This window comes from Venturia canescens, chromosome 1, assembly GCF_019457755.1.
Source record: "Venturia canescens isolate UGA chromosome 1, ASM1945775v1, whole genome shotgun sequence".
Classification (NCBI taxonomy): domain Eukaryota; kingdom Metazoa; phylum Arthropoda; class Insecta; order Hymenoptera; family Ichneumonidae; genus Venturia; species Venturia canescens.
In genome coordinates, this window is record NC_057421.1 from 1,035,075 (window position 1) to 1,062,501 (window position 27,427).

The 27,427-nt window shown below is 38.0% G+C and overlaps 2 protein-coding genes across 5 annotated transcripts in view; both read right to left on the reverse strand.

Moving 5' to 3' along the window:
• Positions 1 to 86: 86 nt before the first annotated feature.
• On the reverse strand, positions 87 to 7,285 carry LOC122418917 (uncharacterized). The gene is made up of 5 exons (XM_043433051.1): positions 7,071 to 7,285; positions 4,609 to 4,924; positions 4,190 to 4,510; positions 627 to 1,055; positions 87 to 524 (listed from the first exon to the last, which is right to left on the reverse strand). The coding sequence occupies exons 2-5, from the start codon at positions 4,912 to 4,914 to the stop codon at positions 306 to 308; spliced, it is 1,275 nt and encodes a 424-aa protein (XP_043288986.1). The 5' UTR covers positions 4,915 to 4,924; positions 7,071 to 7,285; the 3' UTR covers positions 87 to 305.
• A 1,254-nt stretch (positions 7,286 to 8,539) lies between these two features.
• Positions 8,540 to 27,427, reverse strand: part of wwk (white walker) — a 38,570-nt gene continuing 19,682 nt past the window's right edge. The window contains exons 3-16 of one of the 4 annotated variants that reach the window (XM_043433041.1): positions 24,537 to 24,697; positions 23,305 to 23,581; positions 22,899 to 23,087; positions 21,805 to 21,990; positions 21,485 to 21,637; positions 20,680 to 20,815; positions 18,572 to 18,627; positions 17,436 to 17,510; positions 16,238 to 16,552; positions 14,777 to 14,974; positions 14,401 to 14,692; positions 13,184 to 13,543; positions 12,281 to 12,548; positions 8,540 to 11,758 (exon numbers count right to left, since the gene is read on the reverse strand). In XM_043433041.1, coding sequence (XP_043288976.1) covers positions 11,221 to 11,758; positions 12,281 to 12,548; positions 13,184 to 13,543; positions 14,401 to 14,692; positions 14,777 to 14,974; positions 16,238 to 16,552; positions 17,436 to 17,510; positions 18,572 to 18,627; positions 20,680 to 20,815; positions 21,485 to 21,637; positions 21,805 to 21,990; positions 22,899 to 23,087; positions 23,305 to 23,581; positions 24,537 to 24,697 — 3,204 coding nt within the window. In that variant the 3' untranslated portion in view covers positions 8,540 to 11,220. Of the gene's footprint in view, positions 11,759 to 12,280; positions 12,549 to 13,183; positions 13,544 to 14,400; positions 14,693 to 14,776; positions 14,975 to 16,192; positions 16,553 to 17,435; positions 17,511 to 18,571; positions 18,628 to 20,679; positions 20,816 to 21,484; positions 21,638 to 21,804; positions 21,991 to 22,898; positions 23,088 to 23,304; positions 23,582 to 24,536; positions 24,698 to 27,427 lie in introns of all 4 variants that reach the window. The other 3 variants (XM_043433040.1, XM_043433039.1, XM_043433038.1) reach the window with 3 other exon arrangements.

The window sequence follows — 27,427 nt, forward strand, 5'->3', positions numbered from 1 at the left end:
TATCAGAAAGAGTTTCTTTTCTTAAAATTTAATCAAAGTACAAATTCTCATGATTTTCTTATCAAATGGAAAACAAAATGATTTTTCTTGAATCATTGTACACATTTTATTGTTACATTTCAAGTCGATACATGAGGAAAATTCTCCCTGGATATAACGAAACAATGATTAGGTAAAAGTATAAAATAGTGCCTGGTTTGTTTCATACAAACTTTCAGGGAATTTCGTTTCTTTATATGAACGAGGTGTGTGATTATAAAAAATATATATTTTTTGTTTATTATTTGTATTTATTAAGCTGTTTGTCAAAAAAATCCTTTCGAATGAGCGTGAATTATCAGGTTCGCCAGTCGGCGTCTGCCCTCGGAAGTTTCGATGTTTCCCGGATCAAATATATCGGCGACGTCGACAGCATCGTCGGTTTTGATTAGGTCATCGAGATCGAATGCTTTTGATTCATCCATCACGCTAAATGGCACGGACTCGAGGGCGAAATTCAAACCATGCATTGATTGTTCTTTAACCTAAAATAACAGACGAATTGAAACAGCTTCGAGGGGTCAGGCATAGCAAAATGTGAGCAAAGGTTGTTCTTTTGTTTTTCGTTAAAGTGGACATTGGCGTACCTCGTTCATGAACACTGTCCATGGGTATAATTTCTGAGGGTCTGAGCCCAAAGATTTAATACTGTTGGATAGTATGGAATGATAAGTCTCGAGTATCTTGTCGTAATGATTGTCCAAAAGTTGTTTGTCGCTGCAAGCGTAAATCAAAAACGATAAGTCGAGGACAGGGCTAGAAGATCTGGCGAGCTGGAAGTCCAACAACATTGCCTCGGATTCGTCAGAGTCATCGAGTGCTGTTCTCACGAGGAAATTCGGTGCCCAGGAGTCACCGTGGTTTATTATTGAGGTTGGGGCGTGCCATCTGCTACAATAATTCGCACTTCGATCCCAAAGTTCCCTAGGCGAGTTGTACGAGTTGAATTTCTCTTCTGCCGGGTGACCCGGGTATTCCTTCGCTAACGCATCTTTCGCAACGTCGATCAATCTTGTCTGTAAAGTAATATTCTCGACTTGCATATCGATGGATAACCCGATTCCCAGTACTCAAATTGTTTTTGATTTTGATGACAAAAGGCCACGTAATAAACCATTCGTTTGCAACTTGTGTGAAAACATCGCAGAAATTTATCGGAAATAATTTTGTTTGCGTTTTATACTTTCCCATTCAGAAGTCGCTGGGACAGAATATGGTATTTTAAAAATTACCGAATTTTTTAAACATTTTTCCAAAAAATGAAGAAAGATCAATTTTTTGAAGTAAAACTTCTATAGGCGCGCTGGGCTTGGGGGGTAAACTGGTGAAAATCTTGTTACGGAAGTGTGTAACGGAAGTGCTACGAAAAGTGTGAATGCGCATGCGCATGAACATTTTCGTTCTCTCTCATGCTCATTGCCATGGGCTCGTGTGATTGGGCGAGGCGAACGATAATTGAGAAAGAGATATATGTTGGTAGAGATAGAAATACCTAATACACAGTATAGGCCTATCGTCCCCACCCTTTCATTTAGTCTTGAGCCCTGACTTGGAAGTATTGCAGGAGAACGAGAGACAAAGAGTGATGCGCACGCACATTTTCTGTCTCTTTTTCTGTCTTTTACGCAGTGTTAGTGCGTTAGCCTGCTTTACACGACGTTGATAGAAGCCCTATAGGAGCAAGTGATAGAAATTTCACGCGTATATTTTCTTTCTCTCTTTTTCTCACTGCCAGTTCATGAAATATATACATCTCGGTAAAGCGTGTTTGAGTTTTGAGTTCAATAACTTTAAATGAAGGATATGAAAACCAAGCCCAAAACAATAAAAATAAGTGATTATATAATAGTACATTACGATACGTAGGGGAACATGGGGCAAAGTGGCCACATGGGGCAAAGTGGCCACCCACTTTTTTTGGGCATTTTTGAATTTTGGGGCAAAGTGGCCACTCACGCAATTCCGATTTCTGGCGGGGCACAGAATCAGTGAGAATTCTATGTTTTTTGAGAAATTGATAGCTATTTGAGGCAGAGGGTGAGAATCATTTTGCGAATTACTGATAAATGTCTATTTTATTTTAATTGACAAAAATCGTACTTATAATGGACTTCATCTTCATCAACACCTGCACACAAGGTGTGCGCCCATTTTAGGCATGTTTCGCAGCGAATTCAATCTTTGGAGGAATGCGAATGAAGTTGATCGCAGAAAATACACGCAACGTCCGCCGCAGACAAGAATTTTTCTTTTTTCATGATCTCTTTTTTCTTACTCACTAGATTTGCGCGATACGACAGACTCGTGACAATGGCGGTTTTCCCACGATTTGCCCCCGATAAGAACGGGCTTTTGCCACTGGTAATGGCAAAATTTATCCAAGTATTCCGACTAATTCTTTTTTCATCCCATCGAAGGAGGGTACCTACTATGCCTCGTTTCTTTTCGGTTTATCGCGGCCTTCAATGTTCCATGCGGGAACAGTCTATTACAACGTCTATTTAACCAGAAGTGACAATTATCGATTTTCACCGCATTTGAGAGGGTGGCCACTTTGCCCCAAAAAATTTTCTCGACCAAATGAGGAAAAAGAGGATGAACAAAGAGTTTTAAGACTCAACAATAGTCGAAAGATCATTTATTATCTGATAAAGTGGGCTGGATATTCATTTTCGGCATGAAAAAAAATTTGGCAAAATTTATCGAAGTATTCTGATTAATTTTTTTTTCATCCTATCGAAGGAGGGTTCGTATTATGCCTCGTTTCTTTTCGTTTTATCGCATCCTTCAATGTTCCATGCGAGAACAGTCAATTCCAACGTCTATTTAACCAGAAGTGACAATTATCGATTTTCATCACATTTTTTTTTTTCCAAATTCGAGCAATAATGAGGTGGAATCAGTTTGGGGACATAAAAATAAGTAAATGACCATGTGCTACCCGACAAAACTCGTTAAATTCCTTAAGTGGGCCACTTTGCCCCATACTCCCCTATGACTTAAGAGTATGGATCAGTCGACTAACCTCACTTGGAATTTTCGAAATTGAAATTCTCTGACACAGTTTGACCGATTAAAAAAAGGCTCTGTCAGCTTACGCAGAACGATGGCAAAAATCGACTGACAGAGCCTTTTTTTAATCGGTCAAACTGTGTCAAAGAATTTTGATTTCGAAATTTGCAGCTATCTCTCTCACACTCAGGGTTGCGATATACCGACTGATCCATCCTCTTAAGCTGCCTATTACTGCACGGCGTGAAGTTAGCGCCCGAGCGTATGGCGAGGGTGCTAAACGCCGTGCTATGATAGAGCAGCTTAATTCACGAGTATCGTATACTATTTTATAGCCCGTATGACATTGCGTGGCTAAAATGCGAGTTTAGGTCATGCGGTGCTATAAAAAAATTTTAAATTATAATAATTGTAACACTTTTTTACGAAAGTAATCCTCTACGAAAAACCACAAGAATTTCATGTTTTTTATATACATATTCCAGTACACAGCTACTGAATATAATGTTATACTTATGTCGAGATCTTTGAATTTCAACCCATAAATGGCGTAACGGCCGTTGCTGCTACGGCACACACCGATAATTCATGACGTATCATTCAACTTGATTATTTTATACTTGATTTATTAAGAATCTCAAAATAAAATAGCACTGCGCGTTTGTAAAAAAAAGTCTAAACTTTACGAAAAAATTTTCTAAAATATTTTAAAAATGATACATTAGGAGAAAAAGGAATTTTAAAGTTACAATTGCTTTTTCAGCATTTATCTGTTCGCTGAGATGATTTAAAAAGAGCAATGACCATTATGCATAATGCAGATCCCCCCCAACACAAATTAATTCAATAATTGGTAGAATGACCTATACATCTGTACATTGCGAAAAAAGTTTTACTTCAGTTGTGTGGTCTAAAGCACACTCACTTTTTTTTAAATTTCTTCGTTTTTGTTCTCATTTTTTTGATTCTTTTTTACAATAAACTTTGACTGCTTAAAAAAATCCCAAATTTTTCAGGGTTCGTCTCGCCCCCCACATTTTCTTCTGTTTTGAAAATTGCAAATTTTCCTCATTTCCTTATTTCAATATTTACTAATTTATATTTTTGCCGACGACGAAACAAGAGTGTTTGGACTCACCCGAAGGTTTTGGTACCAATTCCAGTGTTTACCAAAAAAAGTTTCTTGCAATTTGTCGACCAAGTCTTCGAATTGATCTTTGAACTGGTCCTTGTAGGCGAATGAAATTGCATGGAATTTAGCCATGGCTTTTAGGAGGACGTTCATCTCTTTCATGTTCAGACAACTCTGACGGTTGATGGGCCCAAATCCATAAACCGTAACATCCTCCATGACCAAATAATCATTTTCAGCATCAATGAAGGCGTCCAAACAAGGCGGCACGCTTAACAAACTTTTTTGGTCTTTCGATTCAAGAAATTTTTCAAAAACTGGTACCACCTAAAAGCGAAATGTAAAATTTATAGAATTATGATTCAATTGACCTGATCCAAAAACATTACATAAATCCATTGAATTCGATTTATTTCAGAAAATACCTCTTTGTAAAAATTTATTTCATTGTGAAAAAATTCAACGCTCCTGAACGTTTTTCTTCTTCCAATGTTTTTCGGTAGTGATTTAACGACCAGTTTTTTCTCTATATCTTTGCCATCTGCATTAGCGAAAACTGTAATCCTGTCTACTTGTGCCAAATAGCTGTCGCCTTTGGTAGGAGGAGGTTTGAAAGTCCAACCTGTGATTGTAACGTCGCTACTTCCGGTCAATTTTCGTATTGCATTTTGCAAAGTTTCTTCGGTGAAGTATTTACTAACACCGGACAGCAAATGTAGATCCTTGTCCATCTCACAAAATCTGGAAAAAAATAGAGAATTTTGAATCTGCTTTTTCATTTTGATTTCAAGGCTCTTTGCTCCCAGAAATTTCTCTTAAATTAAAAAAATGTTTTTCCCTCAGGCTCGTGAAGAAATCCTGACTAACGATTTTTTGAAATGCCAACAATTTATGAATAAAACCGTATCCGAAGTAACAAAAATTTTCATTTCGTTGGCATTTCATAGTTTTGTGTGTCCAATGGGGTGATTTAAAAAAAATATATTTTTTTTTCGTCTCAAAGTTTCAAGTGATTATATTAATACATACTGAAAAAGTAATGCTCTCAAAATTTGGGCCATCTAAAAAAATTGTCAGGTGATTCAAATTTTGAGAAATTAATGTTTTCATGATGTGCTAACATATCAAACTGCAAAACAAGGCAAATCATTTTTTTTTATCTCAAGATGTTTACAAAAAATTTTTAAAAAACTTTGGTAAAACCATTGGGACGACCTCTAGATGTTTTTCTTCCAAGTTCAAATTTTGAAAAAATCAACCCTTGATTCAATGCCAACTTTTCTCGTTGCAATACTGCACAATCAATCTTCTTTTATCGTGGTTTTTCGCTAAAAAAAGTAACAAAAATTTTTAATGTCGTCGGCGCTACCTCTAAAAATGTTTTTGTGATGGCTTAAATTTTGAGAGCTATCAAAATGTAAAATTACTTTTACATTATGTATTAGAGTAATCATCTACGACTTTGAGGAAAAAAACCATTTTTTTTATCATCCTACACAGCGATCGATCATGCGAACCAAGGATAAAACAGAATTTCTTGATCCACTAATTTAATAGTATATTACACATCCAAGGGGCATACCGCGGGGAATACCGTGTGACAACCACGCGGTTTGTGGCGGTTTAATTTCACTTCTGTGGAGTGTATGGGGCGTTCCACGCCAAGTCGGACACTTTTCAAATTCGCATTTTTTATTTGGTTCATTTTCTTTTCTCAAGAAGAACTCCCTCACACGAACTCACTTGATTTATTTCGAATTTTTATCTCAACATTTTTGTCAGCTACGAATTTTTTAGAGAAAACAATAACACATAAATCCTTGACCGCTACTGATGAGGACAAGTAGTTATGCCTGTATATTTGTGGACAACAGGCCACTGCTCCGATAACCACGTATGGCAGGCACAACACGAGTTCGAGCCACGTTTTAAACAACTTCAAAAATTTATCTCGTGAAAATGAAATATCGATGAATATTGAATTAATAAATTGATAGTTGAATAAAATGTTACAACCGATAAAACTAAAAGCAAAAAATAAATAATTCGAAAGAAATGTTAAAAACCACTAGGCTGAAATCCAACTTAGTTTTAAGATATGAATTCTTGACAGATAAAATTATAAAATCATTATATTTTTTTTTCGAAAAAAATTATGAAAACATAATTTTTCAATAGTTCATCACGTATGTTTAAGTGGAAGTGCTTTTCAAATCACTAATTTTTAGCCTTTCATGCATTCACTTTTTTTAATTTATGGTCGCCTTGCACGTAATTGGAGACGAAAGTATTATTATAATTCTAGAAAAATAGAACGGAGCATTTTGCCATGATGTAACTAGGCTTAAAATTCATCAAAAAATAACCCTTTTTTATAAAAACTTACAAAGAAAATTCAGGGGGACTAACACAGTGAACAAAAAAAATTCTGACTTAAAATGGATATAATTGCTTGAATCAATTCGTTAATAATCTTTCACGTATTACTAAACAAAAGGTCATTCCAAAACAAAAATTTTCACCCCCCGATGCATTAGTTTCGATTGATTTTTCACTAAGTTATATACATTCAAATAAAAAAAAATGCAATATTTAAAAAAAATTCGTAGCTGACAAAAATGTTGAGATAAAAATTTGAAATAAATCAAGTGAGTTCGTGTAAGGGTGTTCTTTTTGAGAAAAGAAAATTAATCAAATAAAAAATGCGAATTTGAAAAGTGTCCGACTTGGCGTGGAACGCCCCGTATATTATTTATCACTACACGTGCACCGGAAATTCAATCTTCCGATTTTGGAAAGTTGAACTTTCGGCGCATGTGTGGTAAAAAACAATTTTGAATTCTACTTCCCACTTTCATCATACAAGACGAATGGAATTTTGACAAACCTCAGATTAGTCGGCGACAAGTGTTGAAAAATTTCTTGCGAAAGTTTGTTTTGTTGACGTGGAGATTGTAGAGCGGCGAGGACGCTTCACTGTTTGAACTGTTTACGTTAAAGACTGTGCTGGCTGTGCTATGGACTGCAGCAGACTGTAGTAGGAAGTCGAATCATGACTATGACTGTTTCACGAGCTGTGTTGCGTGCGCATTCCTCCTTCTGTAAGGGTCGCTAGCCAATAGCATTGAAAACTTATATTCTTAACGTAGTTCGATAGCTAAGTGCCGCATAAAAAATAGGGTGCAGCCCCCTTTCTGTGTGAACATTATTCGTTGTGAAATATGTCCCAAAAATCTTTCAAATTATCGTTAATTATTAGTAAAAAAAATATATCCTTACGATATTTTACTTAAATTTCATAATTGCTCGTGATTTTGGAATGTTATATTTTTTCTTTTGCGTACGCCCCTGCTAAAATACATCTTCATGCCGTATGCACATATACGAGCATGCAAATGAACGCTCAGAAGCGCGTCAATCGTGACAAAATTGTACAGAGGCAACTGTTTGAGACGAGCGCAGCGTCCTAAAGTATAGTGATAATCATTGCCCGTCTCAATCAACAGCGTTGCCCTGTCGCGAACCTTGAAATTTTCCCACTCAAATTCTCATACGATTTTTATTAGAATAATTTTTTTCTCAAAAACTAGACGGTAGATCATGTTTTTTTTTTTTAATTTTTTCTTCAGAAGATACTCTAACACTGTTTTTTTTTAAATCAAAATCGTCAGAACCGTTCTCGAGTTATTTCGGTTCATATTTTTTGTTTAACGATTACCATGTGTTCAGATGGGGAAACCACAAAAGTTTTACTTGCAATATCTGAAAAACTAAACGGTATAACTACTTTTTTTTTTTATCGATTCGTTAGATTTTTCTGCGCGACATATATTTTTTTTTAATTTTCGCCAGAAATCGGGTTTTGGTATTGAACAAACTTAAGTAATTATACTTCATTGGGGTTCGGCGACAACACTCGGGTCAGTGATTTCATGCTTCTGTAATGCTTGCTCCATTTTCAAAATGTTGAAATTGATGATGTATTCTTGCATATATAAAAACGACGCTGAAGTTTGCAACGTTGGAGTCCAACGAAATGAACGAAAAAGAGATTTGTAATTCATCATTTTTTTGTTCACGAATCGTTGATGTAGGTTGAAAACTTTATTTACTAGAATTATTTGACAGTTTTTTATTAACATTTCGTTGGATTCCAACGTTGCAAACTTCAGCGTCACATATAAAAATGTTTAAAAAAAAACGTTTTTTTTGTTATTTGCAATAACGAATTGAATCAAAGGCCACGACCCACATGGTTCAATGGGAATAGTTGTTGAAGAGATAATGCATCGTCAATGGTGTTCAGGAATGTTCATTGCCTTCTGGGGATTTAAATGCATAGAGTCTTACACCATGTAGATTTTTTTTTCATCTATTTGCTCGTTTCTCTGTTTTATACAAAACATCTAACAAACACGTATTATTTATTATCATAATCATCATCATTATATTAATGCGTTTAGACATTTTCAGGGTTCTCATATACTCGTCGTGAGGTACTTTTAGCTCACGTTAATGGGTATCGCAGCAGCAACGTCAGCAATAATCGTCTAATATTCAGGGTACAGCACATAATACAGTAAATAAAAACGATTCAATAGATTTTTAATGCGTTTTCTTATGTAAACTCAAGTTTAATGAAATCAAATTTTCATAGTTCTTGTGGCTTAGTAAAATCAAGACGGTTTTCTATTGTGGAAAAACGAAGCTAGACGAATGCAACAAACTCAAAACACTATGTTCGAAGCTTTTTTAGACCGCTATTTAACTAGCCGTGTCACAATCTTTACATGCTTATAATCATGGTTTTTATTTACAGAACGCCCTAGCTATGAAAAAATATCACTTATCATTCGGGATTCTTGGAGACAGAACTGAACCTGATATTCCAAATTCGAATGCTCTAACCGTGTGGTAAGTTTTCGTTGAATTTTAGTCACGATGGAATTAACTGAAGTTCAAAATAAAATTTTCACTCTGCGATATTTCACGTTTAAACCCTATTCTCTTTTAGATTTAAAGGAAAATCGACGTAATAGATAAATTATCGATGCGGTTTATGGCAAAATAAGTGACGAAAAATAGTTGCACGCACGAAGTGGATTTTAAGGTGCTCGATGCTCCTCGTTCCTCAGGGAATAATTTCGATTTGTTCAGTTTCGTTCGGACTCGGATGATAGAAAAATAAGTCTGGAACGATAGATTCAGTGAAAATAAAAATTTTCAAATGATTTGAAAATGTCAACAAAAACCGAAGAGTGACACCGCAATTTTTAAGGGAAAGGTATCAATAGAAGAAATTTTTCAGTATAACCGACAAAGGAAGGTTTTCACGTTTGGGTCTCTGCGCGGCTCGTTTATCCGTGAATTCGTCAGGTACTTGACGGTGAATTAGTGTCGGTGGTAGCGTTATCAAAGTGGCTACGTACTATTCAATCATCGATCTCAGTCCCACCGGTTCATCTAATCAACAATAGCAGCGCTTAACAACTTACATCTTCAGCATCAACAACAACTGTAACAATGGTTATTTACGTATTTATCTGGCTCATTAAGGTCGCTGTTTTCTCTCCCTCTCTTTCTCTCTGTCGCTCCTCCGAGAAGTTATGGTTTTATAATCTATGCGTTTTAGTAAATTGAAGTTTGTTCAGTACTTTACAAAAATGTGTGCTTTTCTTTCTATGAATTAATCAAAAGTATTCTAAGCCTCTGACACATCATCTTATCTACATCATTTTTCTAGGTGTGAGTCTCGCTATATGTCGATTTTATCTGAATGGACTAGAGTTTTCGTAACTCATTTTATTCCCAAGTAGCTCAAACGAATATTTCAACATTGTTTTCGGTCGTTATCGCTGCCACGATTACGTTCCCAAGCACGTTATACATCAGTAAAGGCGATCGTTTGGTTCGTCTGTTCCAGTTGATTGCGTCGTTCTTACAATTGATGAATAACTTAAAGTTATTGAAGCTCATGAGGGCGAGGCTCGCTTAGTCTGCTTTGTACATTTCGTTCGAACCGCGACGATTGCCATGACGGTTTTTCATAAACTCGAGACAAAATCGACGTTTGTCGAGAAGCTATGAACGAGCGGATTAAATGAAGGGCCAATTAAGCTCGAGCGGCTCTTTTTTCCACTTCCACATGGAATTTCGTGGGGAATGGCACCGTACGAACGACCGAGTTGCTTGGATGGCGATGGGATTAATATCAGTTTGGCAGGGTAGCTTTTACGTATGGACGTTTCACTTCTTCTTCTCTCTCCCTCTCTTTCGCTCCTTATTCATCTAACTCTTATATAATTTTGTGCGTCCCAATAGACCGGCGAAACGAGTCAGTTTTTTTCGTTCTTTTTTTATCATTGCCTTGCGCTTGCGACTGTACGTTCGAAGCGAGTTCAAGAGCGCTCGTTAAACCACTAGTTTCTTGAGGGAATGCATAACTCAATAAGAAAATATTCGTTGCTTCGATTTTCAAGCTGAATCAGTCTGTTGATGCTCAACAAACAAAAATGATTTTGCAACGAATTTCGAAGCGTTGGAGGCAATGGACTCGGTTAGGGATTCAAAAAATTCGATCATGATCACCCTGGATTCAGGGAAAGAAGCTGGGATGGAATTTCACAGCGAGATTTATCGAAAGCTCTTCATAGAATCCGATTTAGTAAAGCTCACCGAGCCTTTTTCATTTCGTTTCAAATTCACGATGAATTTATTTACGAATTCCAATGATTCCTCTTCGCGTTTTTGTAACTAATTATTGAATTGACAGATACTCGCTACTGACACCTAGATTTTCTCAATAGATTTTTCCCGAGAATTTGCATTTAATTGACTAAAAATCCAGCTGCCGTATTATACATAATAAACACGTTTTTTTTTCCATGAACTCATGCGTTTTGAAGAATCTCTGTACGGAAAGATACCCCTCAACATACATTCTAAGAGTATATTAAGGGTACGAATATATCTGGGACTAGAAGATTCAGAATGAGAGAAAGAGGTTAGAGATGAACTAAGAGAAAGGCATGAGAAGTTCAGTGATTCATTCTGCTGCGACTCTCCATAGCGGCAATGTCGTCGACCGATATGAGCTTTTCAATTGGTATACACGAGAGTTCACCACCGACGCAAGATTGGGGTTGTTGCCATCTCGCTTCCCTCTCCGCCTCCTTCGCTTTGACCTCGGCTTCCCGAGCCCTTCTCTCTTTCAATTTCAACGAGAATATCGCGACTGAGCGAGCTCTCTTCATAAGACTCTGCTTGACCCGAGTCTTCTTCGCTTCGCGTTCTTCTTTCATTGATTTCTCATCCTCTTGACTCGAGATCGTTCGACTCGAGTCCGAGAGCCCACCTCCACTCGCTTCGAGACCTGAGGAACGTCGATCTTGATGATCCCGTTGCTGGAGATGCAGGTGATGTTGATGCTGCTGCTGTTGCTGCTGTTGTTGCTGCTGCTGCTGCTGCTGCTGCAATTGCTTTTCCTTTTCTTTCTCCCGCTCTCGGACCCTTTCTTTCTCCGGGGAGAAGCGAAACTTTTGATTCTTGTGCGCCATCGTCCAGGGTGGTGCGGATCTGGAATAAAGTTTGAAAATTCATGCTCCATTCATCTCAGCCATGAAAAAATCTACTTTCTTAGAAAGTATCTTTTCACCGATTCGTGAAAAATTCAGCGTCATTCGTACAACGATGATGCACGTTCGTAAAACTTGAAATTAAAATTGTGCCCTTAAAAGACTGTAAATAATCCACAATTTTGACAACGTCAATGCTCGTTGGCAGCACTGAAAATCAGCCATCACGAAGGGTCAATTTTAAAGATGGAAAGAGGTTCGAGGTTTTCTCATTTACATATTCGAGTGACAAGTCAACATTTAAACGAATTATGGATGCTCGAGTGCTTGGGATTCTTCAAGAGCGATCTCCACTGTTGCTACTCGTCAAGGTGACAGTTTACAAAAGTGGGTTATGATGAGGTCTGTATTGAGGCCAATAAGAGCCGTGACTGCCTTTTTTTTGTGACCAAAAACTGTGTCCACGTTCAAGATTCTAACTAGGAAAAGAAATCGCTCGGAGGAAACGTCGTTTTTTCCATACCGAAGTAAATCGCTATCCGATGAAGAGGCGAGATCTTTTGAGGCGATGCAATCCGTTGAGCGATGAAGAGTGAGCTCGTCGCCGCTACTGCTCCCTGTGCCAGTACCACCGATTTCGGAGTCACTCGCTTTTCGCCCAGAACCATCGAGCCCAAGCTTTCTGACCCAGTCGACTCCTCCGTGCGGTCCGATCGTCAGATGGTGGCTGTACTGATCGACACCCGGCGAAGATTCGTGATCGCTCGTCAACCAGTCTCTCGATCGTCTCCCTGCGTATACGAAGAAACCTCTTAATCAAGCTATCGCAGTCAAAGACACTCAGCAGTTGCAAAGATTTTCAATTGATGTTTGAATCCAACATCTGAAAGTTGCGGCTTCGCGATTTCGAGAGTATTGTAGGCTTCGATAATTGCAATTGGATTCTGAAGCGTTAGTTGTCAAAAATCAAGTTTTCAATTTCTCAACATCGAAATTTTCTGTCTTGCTCCACTTTTCGAATGTAGGGGAGTCCGGGACAAGACTAAGAATTTTGCCATACTCTAATTTTATGCAATTGGAAAGAAATTATTTCGGAACAAAATGGGGACTCCTTAAAAATTTGTTGAATTTTTTTCAAATAACGATTTCGATCGATGCATAGCATAATGTGCATTGGATAATATTATATGAACTAAATAAAAAAAAAGAAATTTCGAAAAACGAAAGGAAAAAAGTTGGGAAAATTATAAAAAATGAAGAAATTTCGAAAAAAAATCAATTTTTTTTCTATTTTTGGAAAAATATTAATTCTGGAAAACTGAAAATATCAAATTTCCGTAATACTTGCAATACCCCCGCCTGCGCGGTCTCCCTTTTATTATGTTGATTTTTTTATCTCGAATACCAACGAAAAGGTAAAACGAACCTTTTTCACCTCCGGGGATGGAGCATCTTGGAGTATTGTGAATATCTCGTGTACTGCCCATGTTGTAGCCGCTCAAGAAGGGGCTAGCACTTTCGTTGACGCTGTTCGCGCTTCCAGGAGTATCAGGAGCCGGTGGAGTCTCTGCGATTCGAGGGACGGTGACTCCGCTCGGTGTCGGTGGAGAACTGGGCGTTTGGGTTCTCGAGACCAAAGTCGGAGTTCCAGTTTGACTGGGAACCGGCGGCGATAATTCGACGTTGTTTCCTTCGGCGGTCAACGGGTCACCGGGCACTTCTGAGGCACTTTGATTTTCAGGTTCCTCCTCGCCTTCACCGTCTGCTGGATGTACCACGAACCTCCCTGAGTTCGAGTCGAGTTTTTGGGGAGAAAAGACGGGAATGATGACGGAATTCGATAAGAGACAAGTGCGATTGGTTTGCTAGAGTGCGGATGAAATATTCTCGGGGCTTTGAAACATTGTAGACGGAGAGAAAAACATTGTAAAAATTATTACGACACCATAGGTTAGGGTTCTTTTCGCCCATTTTGCAGGTTTTTACCAAAGCATTGCCATTTATTCCAAGTCAATTCCGAATAAAAACTTTTGAACTGCGTATTTTGCTCTGACAAAGGTTTAAACTGTGCTATTTTTTTCCTACGTAGGTCTCCGATGAAACATTGTAAAATTTATGTTGACTCGATGTAAATTTACAGTTGAACATAGTCAAATTTGAGGAGCTCGAACCCAAGCATCGATGATCGGCCGAAGCGTTTAGAAATTTACTTTTTAGATTTTACGGTAAATCAGAATTTCATTCGCGCTCGTACAATAATATATCGGTGCACGTGTGTACCGATACATTCGTTTTGGCATCACACATCAATTTTCATCGAGTTCTCGCTTCACTAAAAATGACTATGTATGTTCGTAAGAATTGATAAATATTACGATACAGAACCTTACTCCTATGGCAGCATAGTAGTTTTTACTAGAATTTTCTCTCCATGCAGGAAACGTCGATTCTACGAGGATGGAAAACATCAAATTTTGATCTAATGTAACGAGCAAGTCTTGAATGTTCGTGTCATCGATCAACGTCACCAAAACGACGTTGATTGGAGGATGATCGATTTAGGAAATTTGGAAAATGTCAGACTCAGGGGACACAGATTTGCAACGATTCTTTCTCGAGACAATGCGGAAGCTTGACGCTCACCTATAACGGTCGGCGGTTGTTGTTCCGGGGACGGAGTCGACGAGAGTCTCCTGACAGCTTCCCTCCGGAGGAATTCCACTTTGGCCATCTCGGTGGCAACCCAATTAGGGATATCCGGAATGGCACAGATGATGACGAAGCGTATAGCGAGCATGATGTGCTCGAGGGCGACGATCAGAAGGATCGTTTGGGTCGCCGACATCTCCGGGAACATTCGTTGTACTTGTCCGCTTAGAGCGATGAGAGCGCAGTTGACGAGAATGGCCACGAGTCCCATAGCCTCCATCGCGTTCTGAGGCGAGACGAAAGCATTGCACAGAGCAGTCCTCGAGCTGCTGTCTCACAGGCGAACGATAAATACTGAAATTTTTCGTACTTGCCAAGTTCCGATACTCGAGACTCGCCTTCCGAATGGTCGTTGCAGTACGAAACAGAGTTTGAAAGCATCCCCGCGTAGTTCGAGGAGATTCCCGAGCAGCGCGGCGAGGGCAGCGAGAGGAAACGCCGAGGAAAAGAGGCACACGTAACCCAGCTGAGACAGCATCTCCAGGTGCTCGGAAAATGCGCCGTCGTACTGCCCAACGAAAACAATGAAATTGTAGATGGACAAGACCAGTTGTGAGAGAAAAACAAAAATTCAACTCCACGAGCACACACATCCACACAGAGAATCCTTAGTAAAGACATCAATATTTCAAAGAAGAAGAAGAATACAAAAAGAAGCGAAAGAAATAAGAGAGAATATGCGTTGAGCATTTTGTGAATCGTGGATCACGAGTAGAGTTCGAGTTTCCGTTCGATTGACATTGAACATAATGAGAAACTTGATTTGGATTATTGGTTTATGTATATTGTGGACCCATGGAGAACATTACCTTCTTCTTCATCTGTATCTGCGCGCGCATCGACGATGGATACCGATTGATGGAGGAGACGAAATATAATGTGAAAAATAATGGTTAAAAAATGATTTTCTCAACGAGTGTCAAACGTTCACGAACACAAGACAACACAGAATGTGACGGAGGGAGAATCACGCCGGGGCTGAGTACGAACGGCTACGCAATTCTCTTCTGACCTTTGAGGGACTTTGAATTACCATTTTTTTCGCTCAACGAGGTGATCGATCGTTTTGTGTAGGTTGCGGGTGGTGCAAGTGTCTGTGTTTCCCTTGCCGGGAGGGAGAACCGTATGACTTTCTTTTAAGGGGGCTTCTGCTTTAGAAAGTCAAAAAAATCGATTGTCTTCGGGAATGTTTCTGGATAGAAATAACTCAGCACAGCGAACTTTTCGGTATGGTTTCAAGGATATTTCAAGAGTACAAAAACATTATTTTCATGTGGGAAATACTAATTTATACGTGGTTTATGCACTAAACCTGATTGTCGAAGTTTTTCAGCTGCGTATACAACGCGGAGATCGTAATTATTGTCTGCAACAAAAATTCCAAATTTTTTTTTCATATTTATATATTTTCCTTCCACATGACCCCGAAAAAATTGCACAAAGTGAATGGCCAGAGTTTCATCTTGAGAAAGTTGCATTTTCCGGAGCAAGAAAATGGACATAATTCTGTCGAAATAACTCAATTATTCTCCTGGAAATTGACTCCCGTTACGGTTCTTCCTCCCCATCGGAGGATCTTGTAGCGAGAAGAATAATGCTTTTGCTAACCATGATGACGATAATAGGATAATCAGGAAACAAAAAGTGTAATACAATTAAATAAATTCATAATAAATAAAAATAATGATAGAAAAAGAAATGAGGAACCGCGAAATCTAGACCAAACCTTGAAAGTAACGTCACTAAGTAGAGAATTAGCAGGGTGTCCTACTCTGTAGAGTGAACTTTCGAGTTCAGCTTGGCTGACGTTTCGCGGTTGTTTTATTCCCTTGGCACCGTCCGTCCCACCTCCGTTCTCCTCCTTCTCATCGTTTTTTCCATTTTCTTCAGCCCCGTTCAAATCCATTTGATCACCGGCCGGAAGTGACGAATCTTCACCCGGGGCCGGCCTCGCTTCGCTGGGACTCAGTGCACCGAAAAGCTCGAAACTCAGTCTCGCCAGTCGGAGCTGCTCGATCAGATACGGTATCGCCGACTCCTTCAGATTGCTGATCACTTGACGCGCTATTAAAAGTGCTGCTAGTTGCTGTTGAAAAAATACAAAGTTTTTTATGCTTTTACGGCTCTCGAAGGATTTAAAAAAAAAAAAAAACAGTTCGACCGTTCGATAAAGTACGGTGAAGATCCATTTTTCATTGCGGTAAATGATAGTTTAAGGTCCCCTGACAACGACAAGCACAGCTCCGGGGCATCTTACGGGGCAAAATTTTGAATTATTTCATTTACAATTTTGAGCTTTTAACACGGTATCCTATGGGAGAACTCACAAAAATATTAATTGTGAAAAAATTGTAGGGTGTTCGAGCTTCGGAAAAGTTTATATCGCAAAGAAAATTTATCGCAGAAACCGTTTCTTTAAAAAAAAATTACCTTACGGGGCTTTTAAGAAAAAAAAGCATGAAATCTTTAGTTTTTACGTGTCGAAAGCGGATGTCAGTCATTACGTTGAACTGCTGATGACAGCTGATTCGTGCAAATTCGGGAATCGTGAGAATTTCATCAAATTTATTTTTGAGACTGACTCACGTGCCATTCATTCGTCTAGTAGGTTCGCTTTTTTTTAGTGAATTGAACATTCTCTTTTCTCGGTGGGATTACGCCGATATGAACTTTCTTTCGCACAATAAAAATGTTCCCTGAGTTGTGTGTATTTAAAGTGTCACCGCAACCGACTCAATCATTAACTAGTCAAGTTGAAGTATGAGTTTTATCTTTTACGACATTTTTAAAGCATTTTATTACATTCTTGTGATAAAAATATTCTCAATGTAAGTATTTATTAGTTTCATTAATAATTTAGACTTGAAATTAATCAACATAAAGTAGTTGCAAGCTTGACTAGTCATAGAACGGCCGAGCTACTTTAACGTACATTTTTTCTATGAAATCGGTAGGCAAATGTGGCTCACCTCTTTGAGTCTTTCTTGATCTTGAAGGTAAAATGCAATGTAGAACAGTGAGAGAAAGGAGTTGACGAACTGAAACTGAAAACGACCGAATAATCAGAGGCATCCTTACGTTGCTCTTGTGTCATTTAAGGCACGCGTGCTGATTCATTGAACTAATAAAAATCGAGGCACTACGCACGCTTGGTTCAATATCTATGTACAAATCGATCTACGGATATTGAATAAAAGTGGAGCAAAGCTACCAATCGAAAATGCCATTTTGAGAGGAAAGGAATACTGAGAAATGTCACCTCGTGCACTGAGAAAAAAACTGTCCATCGATTCAAATTAATTTTAATGATTTACTTGATTTTCAACTAAATTATGAAAATTTTTTGCAAATTGATCAATCGAATTTCCGGAGCCATTTTGTCCACGAAAGTTTATTTGCTTACGCAAACGTTTGAGTTGCTTTCGTTAATGGATCTTGCAGTTTCGTTATCCCATTCGATTAATAATTTGCACAGACGAAAATAAGATCCTAGTATCGTTCAATAACGAATATGAGATCAAATCTCAAATGTCATGAGAATCAAAAGAAAAGAAGAAATGCACAAATGAAACCAAGCAATCGATTCAGCCTAAAAAAAAACAAAAAAATCCACTTCCATTCGGAATAAAAAGTTTTCAACAAAAATTTTGTCATCCGTATCGTCCTACCCTCTAAAAAAGGAGGACGAAGTCGAATAAATAATTGTGTAAGTGAAGGATTGAAAAGAAGGAAGAAAGAAAATTGTTCGTGCAAGCACAGAGACAGATCAAAGCTTTCGTGTATTTGATGGATACTCGGGCTTCAGTGTCTCCTACGTACTGTTTCTACTTTAATAACATAACTATAAATTTCAATAACGAACTTTTTCACTCGAATTACTGAAGATATCTCGGTCGTGAAAGCGAATTTAGTAACTGTGATAATGGTTGTTCGTTTGTATTTTTTTTCTTTTTTTTTCTTCCAAAAACGATAAATGAAAGATGAAAGAGTGTCACTGAGCGACGACTCGTGTACCTTTCTCATCTCAAGGCTTGTTTCACAAATATTTAAACCCTCAAATATATTCGCTTTGGGGATAATGTGTATTATACGTTTTCATTATTACCAGTGCCACCTTGCAGATCAGATGGTTCTCGTACTCGGTGTCGAGACGATAGTTTTCTGCGTCCAACATAAATAAAATCATAGATTCTATTTCTAGACCGAATTACTTTCGAGTGAATACATTTTCTCAAGGTTTCTCACGAAGAATCGAAGATAAAATGTTCAACAAGAAATTCAAGCTTCCGAATGTTTCTGGATGCAGGAAAAACTTGAGAGAATCCTTCGATACTGAGTCATCATTTGAGCTTTTTCCATGTGAGAAGAAACTTCACGAAAGTGGAGTTTTTGTGCATCTGTCAACATTCCAGTTTGTATTTCTCGTACTTTTTCTATTACATTGGCAAAACTATGTCGTTTTTATCGGAGAAAAATCATAATGATGATATAATAGTCAAGAGTATAAATTGAGAAATTTGGCTATTTTGTGGCGTCTAATCGTGCACAGAGTATTTCATTAATATACGTCGTATATTCGTATCGATGGAATCTAACAATGACAGGAAGACAGAAAAGATGTTTAGAAAAAGAGAAAGAGAGAGAGGGAGGGGGAGAGCAAGTAGTACGTAGAAACGCTTTTTCTCGTGACAAATTTCATTGTTCTCAAATCGATTCCCATCGTACATTGAATTCGTACAGGAAAACAAAATACACACTGCACTTCCCGTAAATCCCACGTTATACAACCGTTTCTAGCAATTGCGGATGCTTTATTCTCAGTTGAATTTTTCATCGAGTTTGCTAAGTTGTGCATTCTTAATGTTCAATTAGCGTGGCTCGAGAAACGCTTATCCGAGAGATGTTGCATGGTTGTCAGACGAGTTTATCGAAGGCCAACATTTTTCGTGATTCTGCTATTCAAAATGTCATCTCCGACTTGAATCAACCGTCGATATTCGGGTCTGTTGATCTGAGGATCATTCGATGTCGAGTTTATTCAAGAATTTATCGTTCTTCCAATTTATTTCGTGGATTGGAACGTCCGATCAATTGAATCGATTTTTTGGAAAAATTTTGAAAATTAGACATTGAAAAAGTAAAAAAAAAAAATCGTTGGGCGTCCAACCGATTTCGACTGTTAATATTCCCTCCAAAAATTCTTCGAACCCACTTTTTTATGATTGGCTTGGAATCCTTGGAGTTTTATTTTTATTCATTTGTCGAGGATTTTAATATTTATTCAACCCATAGAAGTTTCATGAAGCAGATGCCAAGTCACCGGACTTTTCGAGTTCGAAAATACTCCTTGAAACCACTTCGACACGTAGATTAAGGAAATTAGTTTTTTTGTAAAGCTGTAAAGAAAATGCGTGTCAAATTATGAGGCGCAGTGGAATTTCAAACTTTCTAATATACTATTTCTGCCTCATTAATAGCACATTTTTGTTCACACGTTTTTATCCAATAATGATTCTGATAGAGAAACTGTCTCGATGAGTATCGATACGGTTCTATCGTCTTGAAGCAAAGCGCCAGATTGCATAGCAATATTTCGTTGAAACAAAGGCAAAGAAGGCGATAGAGTATTAGCTCCGAGAAGGAAACGATGCGTGATAAACTCACCGTTTTCGTCGATGAGTAAGCAAATAATTAATAAACGATGCGATCGAATCATTTTATCTCCGGAATCGTAACAGGGATCGCAGTGGTTTGGCAAATTATCAAATTTTCAATAAGTTTTTCAACCTTTTTTCTCATTATTTCATTCGTAAAATTGTCGTTCATCGATAACACCTTTAAAATTGATTGATTTTAAACTTGAATCACACGATCGGGAAATGTTAAATAGTAATTTTGGTGACTTTGAAGTAATTTTGAGAATTTTGTCACTCCTTCAGAAACTGCTCAAGAACGTTTTCGTCTCAATTAAAAAAAAAAAAAAAAAATGAGGATTATTCGCTCCTCTGCAAGGCTTCAGATTGAATTTCACTAGAAAATTGTTCACTCTCGAGAAAAAATCGTCTTGAACCGTGGAACATCTCAATATTAAGTAAGGCGAAGTGAGTGTAGCGAGAAAATTATAGCGATAAATAATAAAATTTAGTGTAATATCGATAGGTTATGTACACGAGGGTTTTCCGATTGATGAATTATTGTTTAACATTAAATTACCTGCGTCGTTCAACCAAACGGCAATCTTGAAGTAAGCCTCATCCATAAGCGCGATAACAACGGCAAGCAGAACTTTTGGCACGTAGCTCAACCAAAAACCGTAGCCTGCAGCCTCGAGACGAGCATCCCACCAATCCTGTATGACATTTGGCATCAATTCAATGCGCCAGTAGCCTCCACGTGTCTTTTCTTTTAATTCCTTACACATTGATCTCGTTTTTTCATTATATAAATGTCCCGATGAATTGAAACTAGGCAGGGAGATTTCTTTGAAGAATCGGAGTTTGGTGATCAAAGAAAAAATTCAACTATGGAGGCATTTTAATGGAAAATCGTTCGAAGCAAAATCAGCTACTTTCAGCCTTTCAGTTGTCTCTAAATTTAACGAGTCGTTAAACCCAGTGCGATAACTTTTCTAGTTTTTCTTTGCTCTTTTTATTTTCCAGTATTTTGAAAAATTATTTTGTTTCAATTCTTGTTTGCTTCCCTTCATTTGTGATGATGCGAAAAAGAGCAGTTTCGAATTGGAATGATGAAAAAATTGTTGGCTCGATTGGTGGGACATTTTTTTTTTTTTAATTTTCTTGGAAAACTTTGATCAATTGCGTGATTGTGATTCTTAGAATTGATTTTAAAATATTTCTTTCATTCGTGAATATCATTGCAGAGATAAACAATGTGAAAAATGAATTTTGACAGTTGCTTCGAATTTGTGATTTCCCTTACAATTGAATAATTGGCATGACAAATATTTTAGCTAAATTTGGTATTCGAGGGACGAATATGACGAATGTGAAGTAGAGACCTGAATTTGAAAGCTGAGAATCATGACAACGAAGACGAAGAAGAGGGAGACTCCAATGACAGGTACAGTTAAGCAGTAACGAGTGATGTTCCGCGCCCAGTTCGGATACGTTGGTTCCAATCGTCCCGTGACAGGTGAAATTTGCAGAGTTCCCTGCAAGGTTCAAAATTGTCGGTGTTATTTTGTGCAAAACCGAGAATTTACGTCGCGGCAATTGAACATTTTCATGTTCAACGTCGTTACGTAAAAACTGAGATTTTTGGGGTTCGAATGCAGCCACGCTATAAGCTCCTTCTTTGGGGAGAATTGAAAAGACTTACGACGAAAAGAGGTCGCGGCTCAACCAATAGATCGTCTCTCTGGTCAAGGGTGCCCCATCTGTACGCGAGTTCTGCTCCCCTCCTTTTCCAAGTTTCGAGGTAAGCCGTTGCCCATATTACGTTGAAAATAGAAAATAGAACGTAGGCCACGTCTTCCACCGCCTGGTTCCTACCTATGATGCCGACCTGTTCAGAGCAACGATTAAAGAAAAGGTGAATAAAGATTTCTCCGGTCGAATTAATAATACAGAATGAAAATTGGGGGAATGAAAAAAAAAAATGAAAAAATAAGCTCGGAAGCTCGTTTGATCGTCCTTTTTTCCATTTTCGATTTCTCAAAAATTTGTCATTTTTTTTCACCGTAAATTCAATGCAATGCATTTTTACTGCTTTTTTGTGGAAGTAACCAAAGTGCATTGTACCAAATAAAAAAACAAATAAACATCAAAAGTGTGTGCGAAGAAAGTAGCATTTCTTGATGCAATTGAAAAATAAAAATACGTCAACTTACAGTATTTTATAAACTACTGCAATTATTTAATTATTAAAGAAAGGAATTTTGAAAATTTTCGATAACAATTGGAAACGCTATTGCTCCGGTATAAAGGCTCTCTGGCAGCGACTCGTAATAACATAATGTACTTGTCTCAGGATCGCTGCCGCGATTCCAGATAAAAGTATGAAAAAGGAATAGGAAAAACAGAGAATGAAGAAATTTTAAAAGTACGCTCGCGGCGCGTGGTTTTTAGGTTATTCCAAAACTCGAGCGATCATAGTTCGGATCTGTGCTAAAATGGCTCCACGTTTATCTGGCTGCCACATCGATGGTTGCGGGGCAGCACATTTTTTGTCGTCCTTCGAGTATCGAAATTGAAGAAAAACGAGAGGAAGATCTGACTGATCGCGCCGGCGAAGGTTCATGGCAGTTTTCTTGTCGATCACACTAACCCAAGAGTAACGTAGCCGCAGGCAACAGTCGGAGGGTTTTTAGGAATGGAAAACTCAGCGAGGCGAGGTTAAAGGGAAAGGAAAAAGACTGCAAAAAGCCGGAGGGTGGAACGGGACGTTATTGGAAAAGAGGGAAATATGCTCACCCAGTATATGACACCCACTACTGCTGGAACGACGAGGGCGGTGGTGTAGTGTCCAAGCCAAGCAAAATACATGGTGATTTTAACCCCGAAATAATTGCAAATGTCGTCGAGGGGTTGTGGCGATAAAAAAGCACGGACCCAGCTCCTCTGTAGCTTCTCCAAGGCTGGCAGTTCGTGCAATGGAAATACCTGTGAGAATTAAAGAAAAAAAATACATTCAGAATTCGCAAGTCGACAAAATATTTCGAGGTTGAAATTTGGAGTGGAAAAGTTTTCGTTAATCTGTCACAAGTTTGTCAACATGTTGAAAGCTCCATAACGCTTGGGAAAGAGCTTCTTCAAAAACTTAACAACGACCGAGTGAATCGTCGATTGAATTCGCTCGAAAAATCCACATTCTTCGTACCTGTGATATAATCCCTGCTGAGATACATTTAGGAATGATCGCCTGTCCCTCGACGAGTTTAAGACCGGGAAGACTAGAAAGATCGTGCGAAGTTGCTCGCAGCGTGTGGAGAAGATGAAGGACCAAGGACTGGCGTTCTTGGGTCGTGAAGAATCTCGTCTCGTCGTCACTTCCCTCGAAACAACTCGCTTCGGATCCTACGAATTCCTTCAGCCCGCCACCGAATTCTTCGCGCAAAACTTTTGGCAAATGAACCTCCTCCGCAGCTTTGAGAAGGCTTTTCAACACACACCAAAAGTTCATTATTCAAATTGCCTTTGACACAGCCTTTTAATTAAAGTAGTTCGGTCGTTCGATAAAGTACGGTAAAGGTCCACTTTTCATTGCGGTAAATGATAGTTTAAGGTCCCCTCATAACGACAAGCACAGCTCCGGGGCCTCTTACGGGGCTAAATTTTGAATTATTTCATTTACAATTTTGAGTTTTAACACCATACCTTCTGGGAGAACGCACAAAAATATTAATTGTCAAAAAATTGTACGGTGTTCGAGCTTCGGGAAAGTTTATATCGCAAAGAAAATTTATCGCAGAAACCGTTTCTTTAAAAAAAACATTACCTTACGGGGCTTTTAAGAAAAAAAGCATGAAAAACTTTAGTTTTTCACGTGTCGAAAGCGGATGGCAGTCATTACGTTGAACTGCTGATAACATCTGATTTCGTGCAAATTCGGGAATCGCGGGAAATTCATCAAATTTATTTTTGAGACTGACTCACGTGCTTTCATTCGTCTAGTAGCTTCGCTCTTTTTTAGTGAATTGAACATTCTTTTTTCTCAGTGGCATTACACCGATATAAACTTTCTCTCGCACAATAAAAATGTTCCCTGGGTTATGTGTATTTAAAGTGTCATTGCGGAACAGACTCAATCATCAGCTAGTCAAGTTGAAGTATGAGTATGAAACTCATACTTCATAAATCATAAATCATTTCATAATTTCATAAATTCAAATTCATAAAACAAAAAATAAAAAAATATCATAAAAGATGAACTTTCATGATATTTTTAAAGCATTTTATTACATTTTTGTGATAAAAATATTCTCAATGTAAGTGTTTATTAGTTTTATTAATAATTTAGACTTGAAATGAATCAACATCAAGTAGTTGCAAGCTTGACTGGTCATAGAGCGGCCGAACCACTTTAACAGCTTCTTTACTGTCTAAACTTACATGGGAAATGGCGCTGTAAGATAAAAGCCATAACTGTCCGATGATGTATGTTGACGCACGTGAACAACGAGGCCCGGGGTTCCAGCTCGCAGTCGTCCCAGTAACCACATTAATGTTTCATCGCTCGCGCCACTTGGAAACATCATGACTACGTCGCATTCCTACAAAATACATTCCACCCTCTCTATATACTCATTCAGCATTGTTGTTACGTCTCATTTCGTCTGTCATTATTATCCATTATTTACATAAGTACGACGACACTCCGTATATATTCATGAGAGCATCCGCACTGGAGACATTTCCGGTTCTTTGTTATACCAATGCTACCAACGAAATGGGTATGAAATTCGGCACAGGATTACGAACATTTTGATTTTTAGTTTTTAATGAAATTGTTATGAGTTACTGCGAGATATGCTGGGGCCCAACTGCTCCCTTGACCCCAACCCTCGATCGTTCGATCCAATAGACAGAAATTGATAAATTCCAACTCCAGTTTAAGGTAGATCCAAGTAGATTCACCGAAAAATGACAAACGACGTAAAAGTGCAAACTCAAAGCGAAAACTCATTTTGAGGAAAACTAAACTTTCGGTTTGGGGATAAATTTTGGCGTTATTACTAGCTTTTTTGTATTTTGCAAATCTTTTATTGTGTATATTTGACAAACTTTGCCAGGAGGAATAAGACACCGACCATGAATACAGAACAGTATTTAAGGACGCTTGTGTAAACAATGTTACGTGTCTTACCATTAATCGTTAAGACATGTAAATTTCGAGCAATGGAAGGAGAGCGATTTTTTCTGTAATCTCCCTTGGGATTTTTTTTTTTTTTCTAGGAACAAAAGTGGTCTGTGTTACTCTCCGTCCTTTCAACTAACTCTATGCCAAAAATCAAGTCGATTCGTTGCTTAATTAGGGCGTGAAGGAAGAACAAACAAACAAACAAACACACTTTCGCATTTATAATATTAGTTAGGAAATTAGGATTAGGATTTTTTTATCCTTTTTTCTCGTTTTTTAGAAAATGCGAGCTTCCATTTTGGGTGGAAACTCTGACGTCACTCACGATTATTCATCATACGAATTCGTAAGCAAAAAACAATTTTTTCATACTGTAAACTACTGTGCGATAGAGTTTCGTACTTTAACAGAAATCTGAAAAATCGAGTACTGGAAACTAGCAACATCGATCGTTGTTGTATCTGCGTGGCCACAAAATTCTAATTAACGCCTCGACTTCAGTCAGCTTGATTTATTGGAGGAAAAATTTAATTCAAATTTCAAATATTTGGGCTTCGCGATGTGAATCAGCAACCGCAAACTCAGGACGCTGTAAACAAAAAAAAGTGGAGTGAGGCTCAACAATTGCTCTCAGAACGGATGGGCGCTATCGCTGCACGCTCGCCACTCCTGCGCCCTCTTATCGGCCTGCTGGATGTAGCATCTCCGACTATTTAATATCTCATCAAGAATTCCCCCCGGAAAAGAATAGATAAGGAGTTTCGCATTAAAATTTTGCAGCCTCATCAACCTTCGCGATTTGTGTGTTAATTTTATTTTTCAACGGACCGACATCGAGAGGAATAATCAGACTGAAAGTCTCGTGGAAAGCTTGTCCATCTTTTATTTGAGCCTTCGTTATCGGTGTGCTCAGATCGCCCAAAAAGTTAATGAGTCACGAGAGAAATTTTGAAAATTAATCGAATAAATTGTACTTTGCCAAACAAATTCGCAAACTTAAACATTTCTTAGCTCCATTGTGGAGGGATCCACAATTTTGTAGAGTTTTTCCAATTAACTTTATAAATCGTTTTCAAAATAGACCGGCTGCTCAGTACTTTCGGAAGAATTACTCAAAAAAATTTCAAAAAAAAATTAATTTAAACAATTTTTTCTATATTTCATGAATTAATTTTATTCGAATACGAGCAAAAACAATCCATCAGCAGAGTAATATTAAACAATAAATTTGATATTAAACAATACACATTAGTGCGTGCCCGCAGTTAGTTTGTTTATAAAACGAATATACAGATCGAGAAAGAGAGGTCAACACTCGAGGCCTTTTATCGTTAGAGTTAGAGTCACTTTTTCGATCACTATGTAACGATCAGTTATTCGATAGATCTCTTAGAGTAAAGTTCATTGAATAAAATACATAATTGCTCTGCTTGAACTTTGTGCCATTTATGTCGAAAGCTGCGTTAATAATCCAATAGATATTTCTTGAAAAGTTTTTCGTTTGACTTTAAATCAAAATTTTCAATAAAAAGAATTTCCCAAAAAAATGCTCGTTGTTGCTCAAATTGGGGCACTCGAAATTTGGACGGATTTCTAACCTCTGAGAAGTCGCGGTTATATAGGAAAGCTTTTGCTTCTGCCATTTTCCAACTTCTATCGTGAATATCTCTTTTAAGCATTCGGTAACCCTTCATTTCTATCGTCGCTGTGGATTAGTTAAATTTTTTTCCATCTGTGAGACAGTTTGTATCAGGAATTTATAATTATTTAGAATATGAATTATTGAATAGAAATTTAGTGATGATGGAATCTCCACAAGCTCCTGTATAAATTTAACGATTTTTAATTCTTCATTAAATGTTCGATAAGCTGACCTGAAATTTCGTCAATCTATTCGCATGCACTTTTACTTTACTGTTATTTAAAATCCGTTAATTGCAGAATATTCGAGTCCGTGAAAGGAATACCTTAATTGACGAAAGTGTTGAATAATTCAGCAAATTAGATGAACGGGGCAGGCGAAAACATCAAATGGAAGCTTACTAAATTTGGATTAATAAGAACGAAAGTGTCGTGACCCCCGGGCAGGCTATAAAGTCGAGTCGGGATGCGACAATGGAAGAGGGTTGGCAGGAGCACGAAG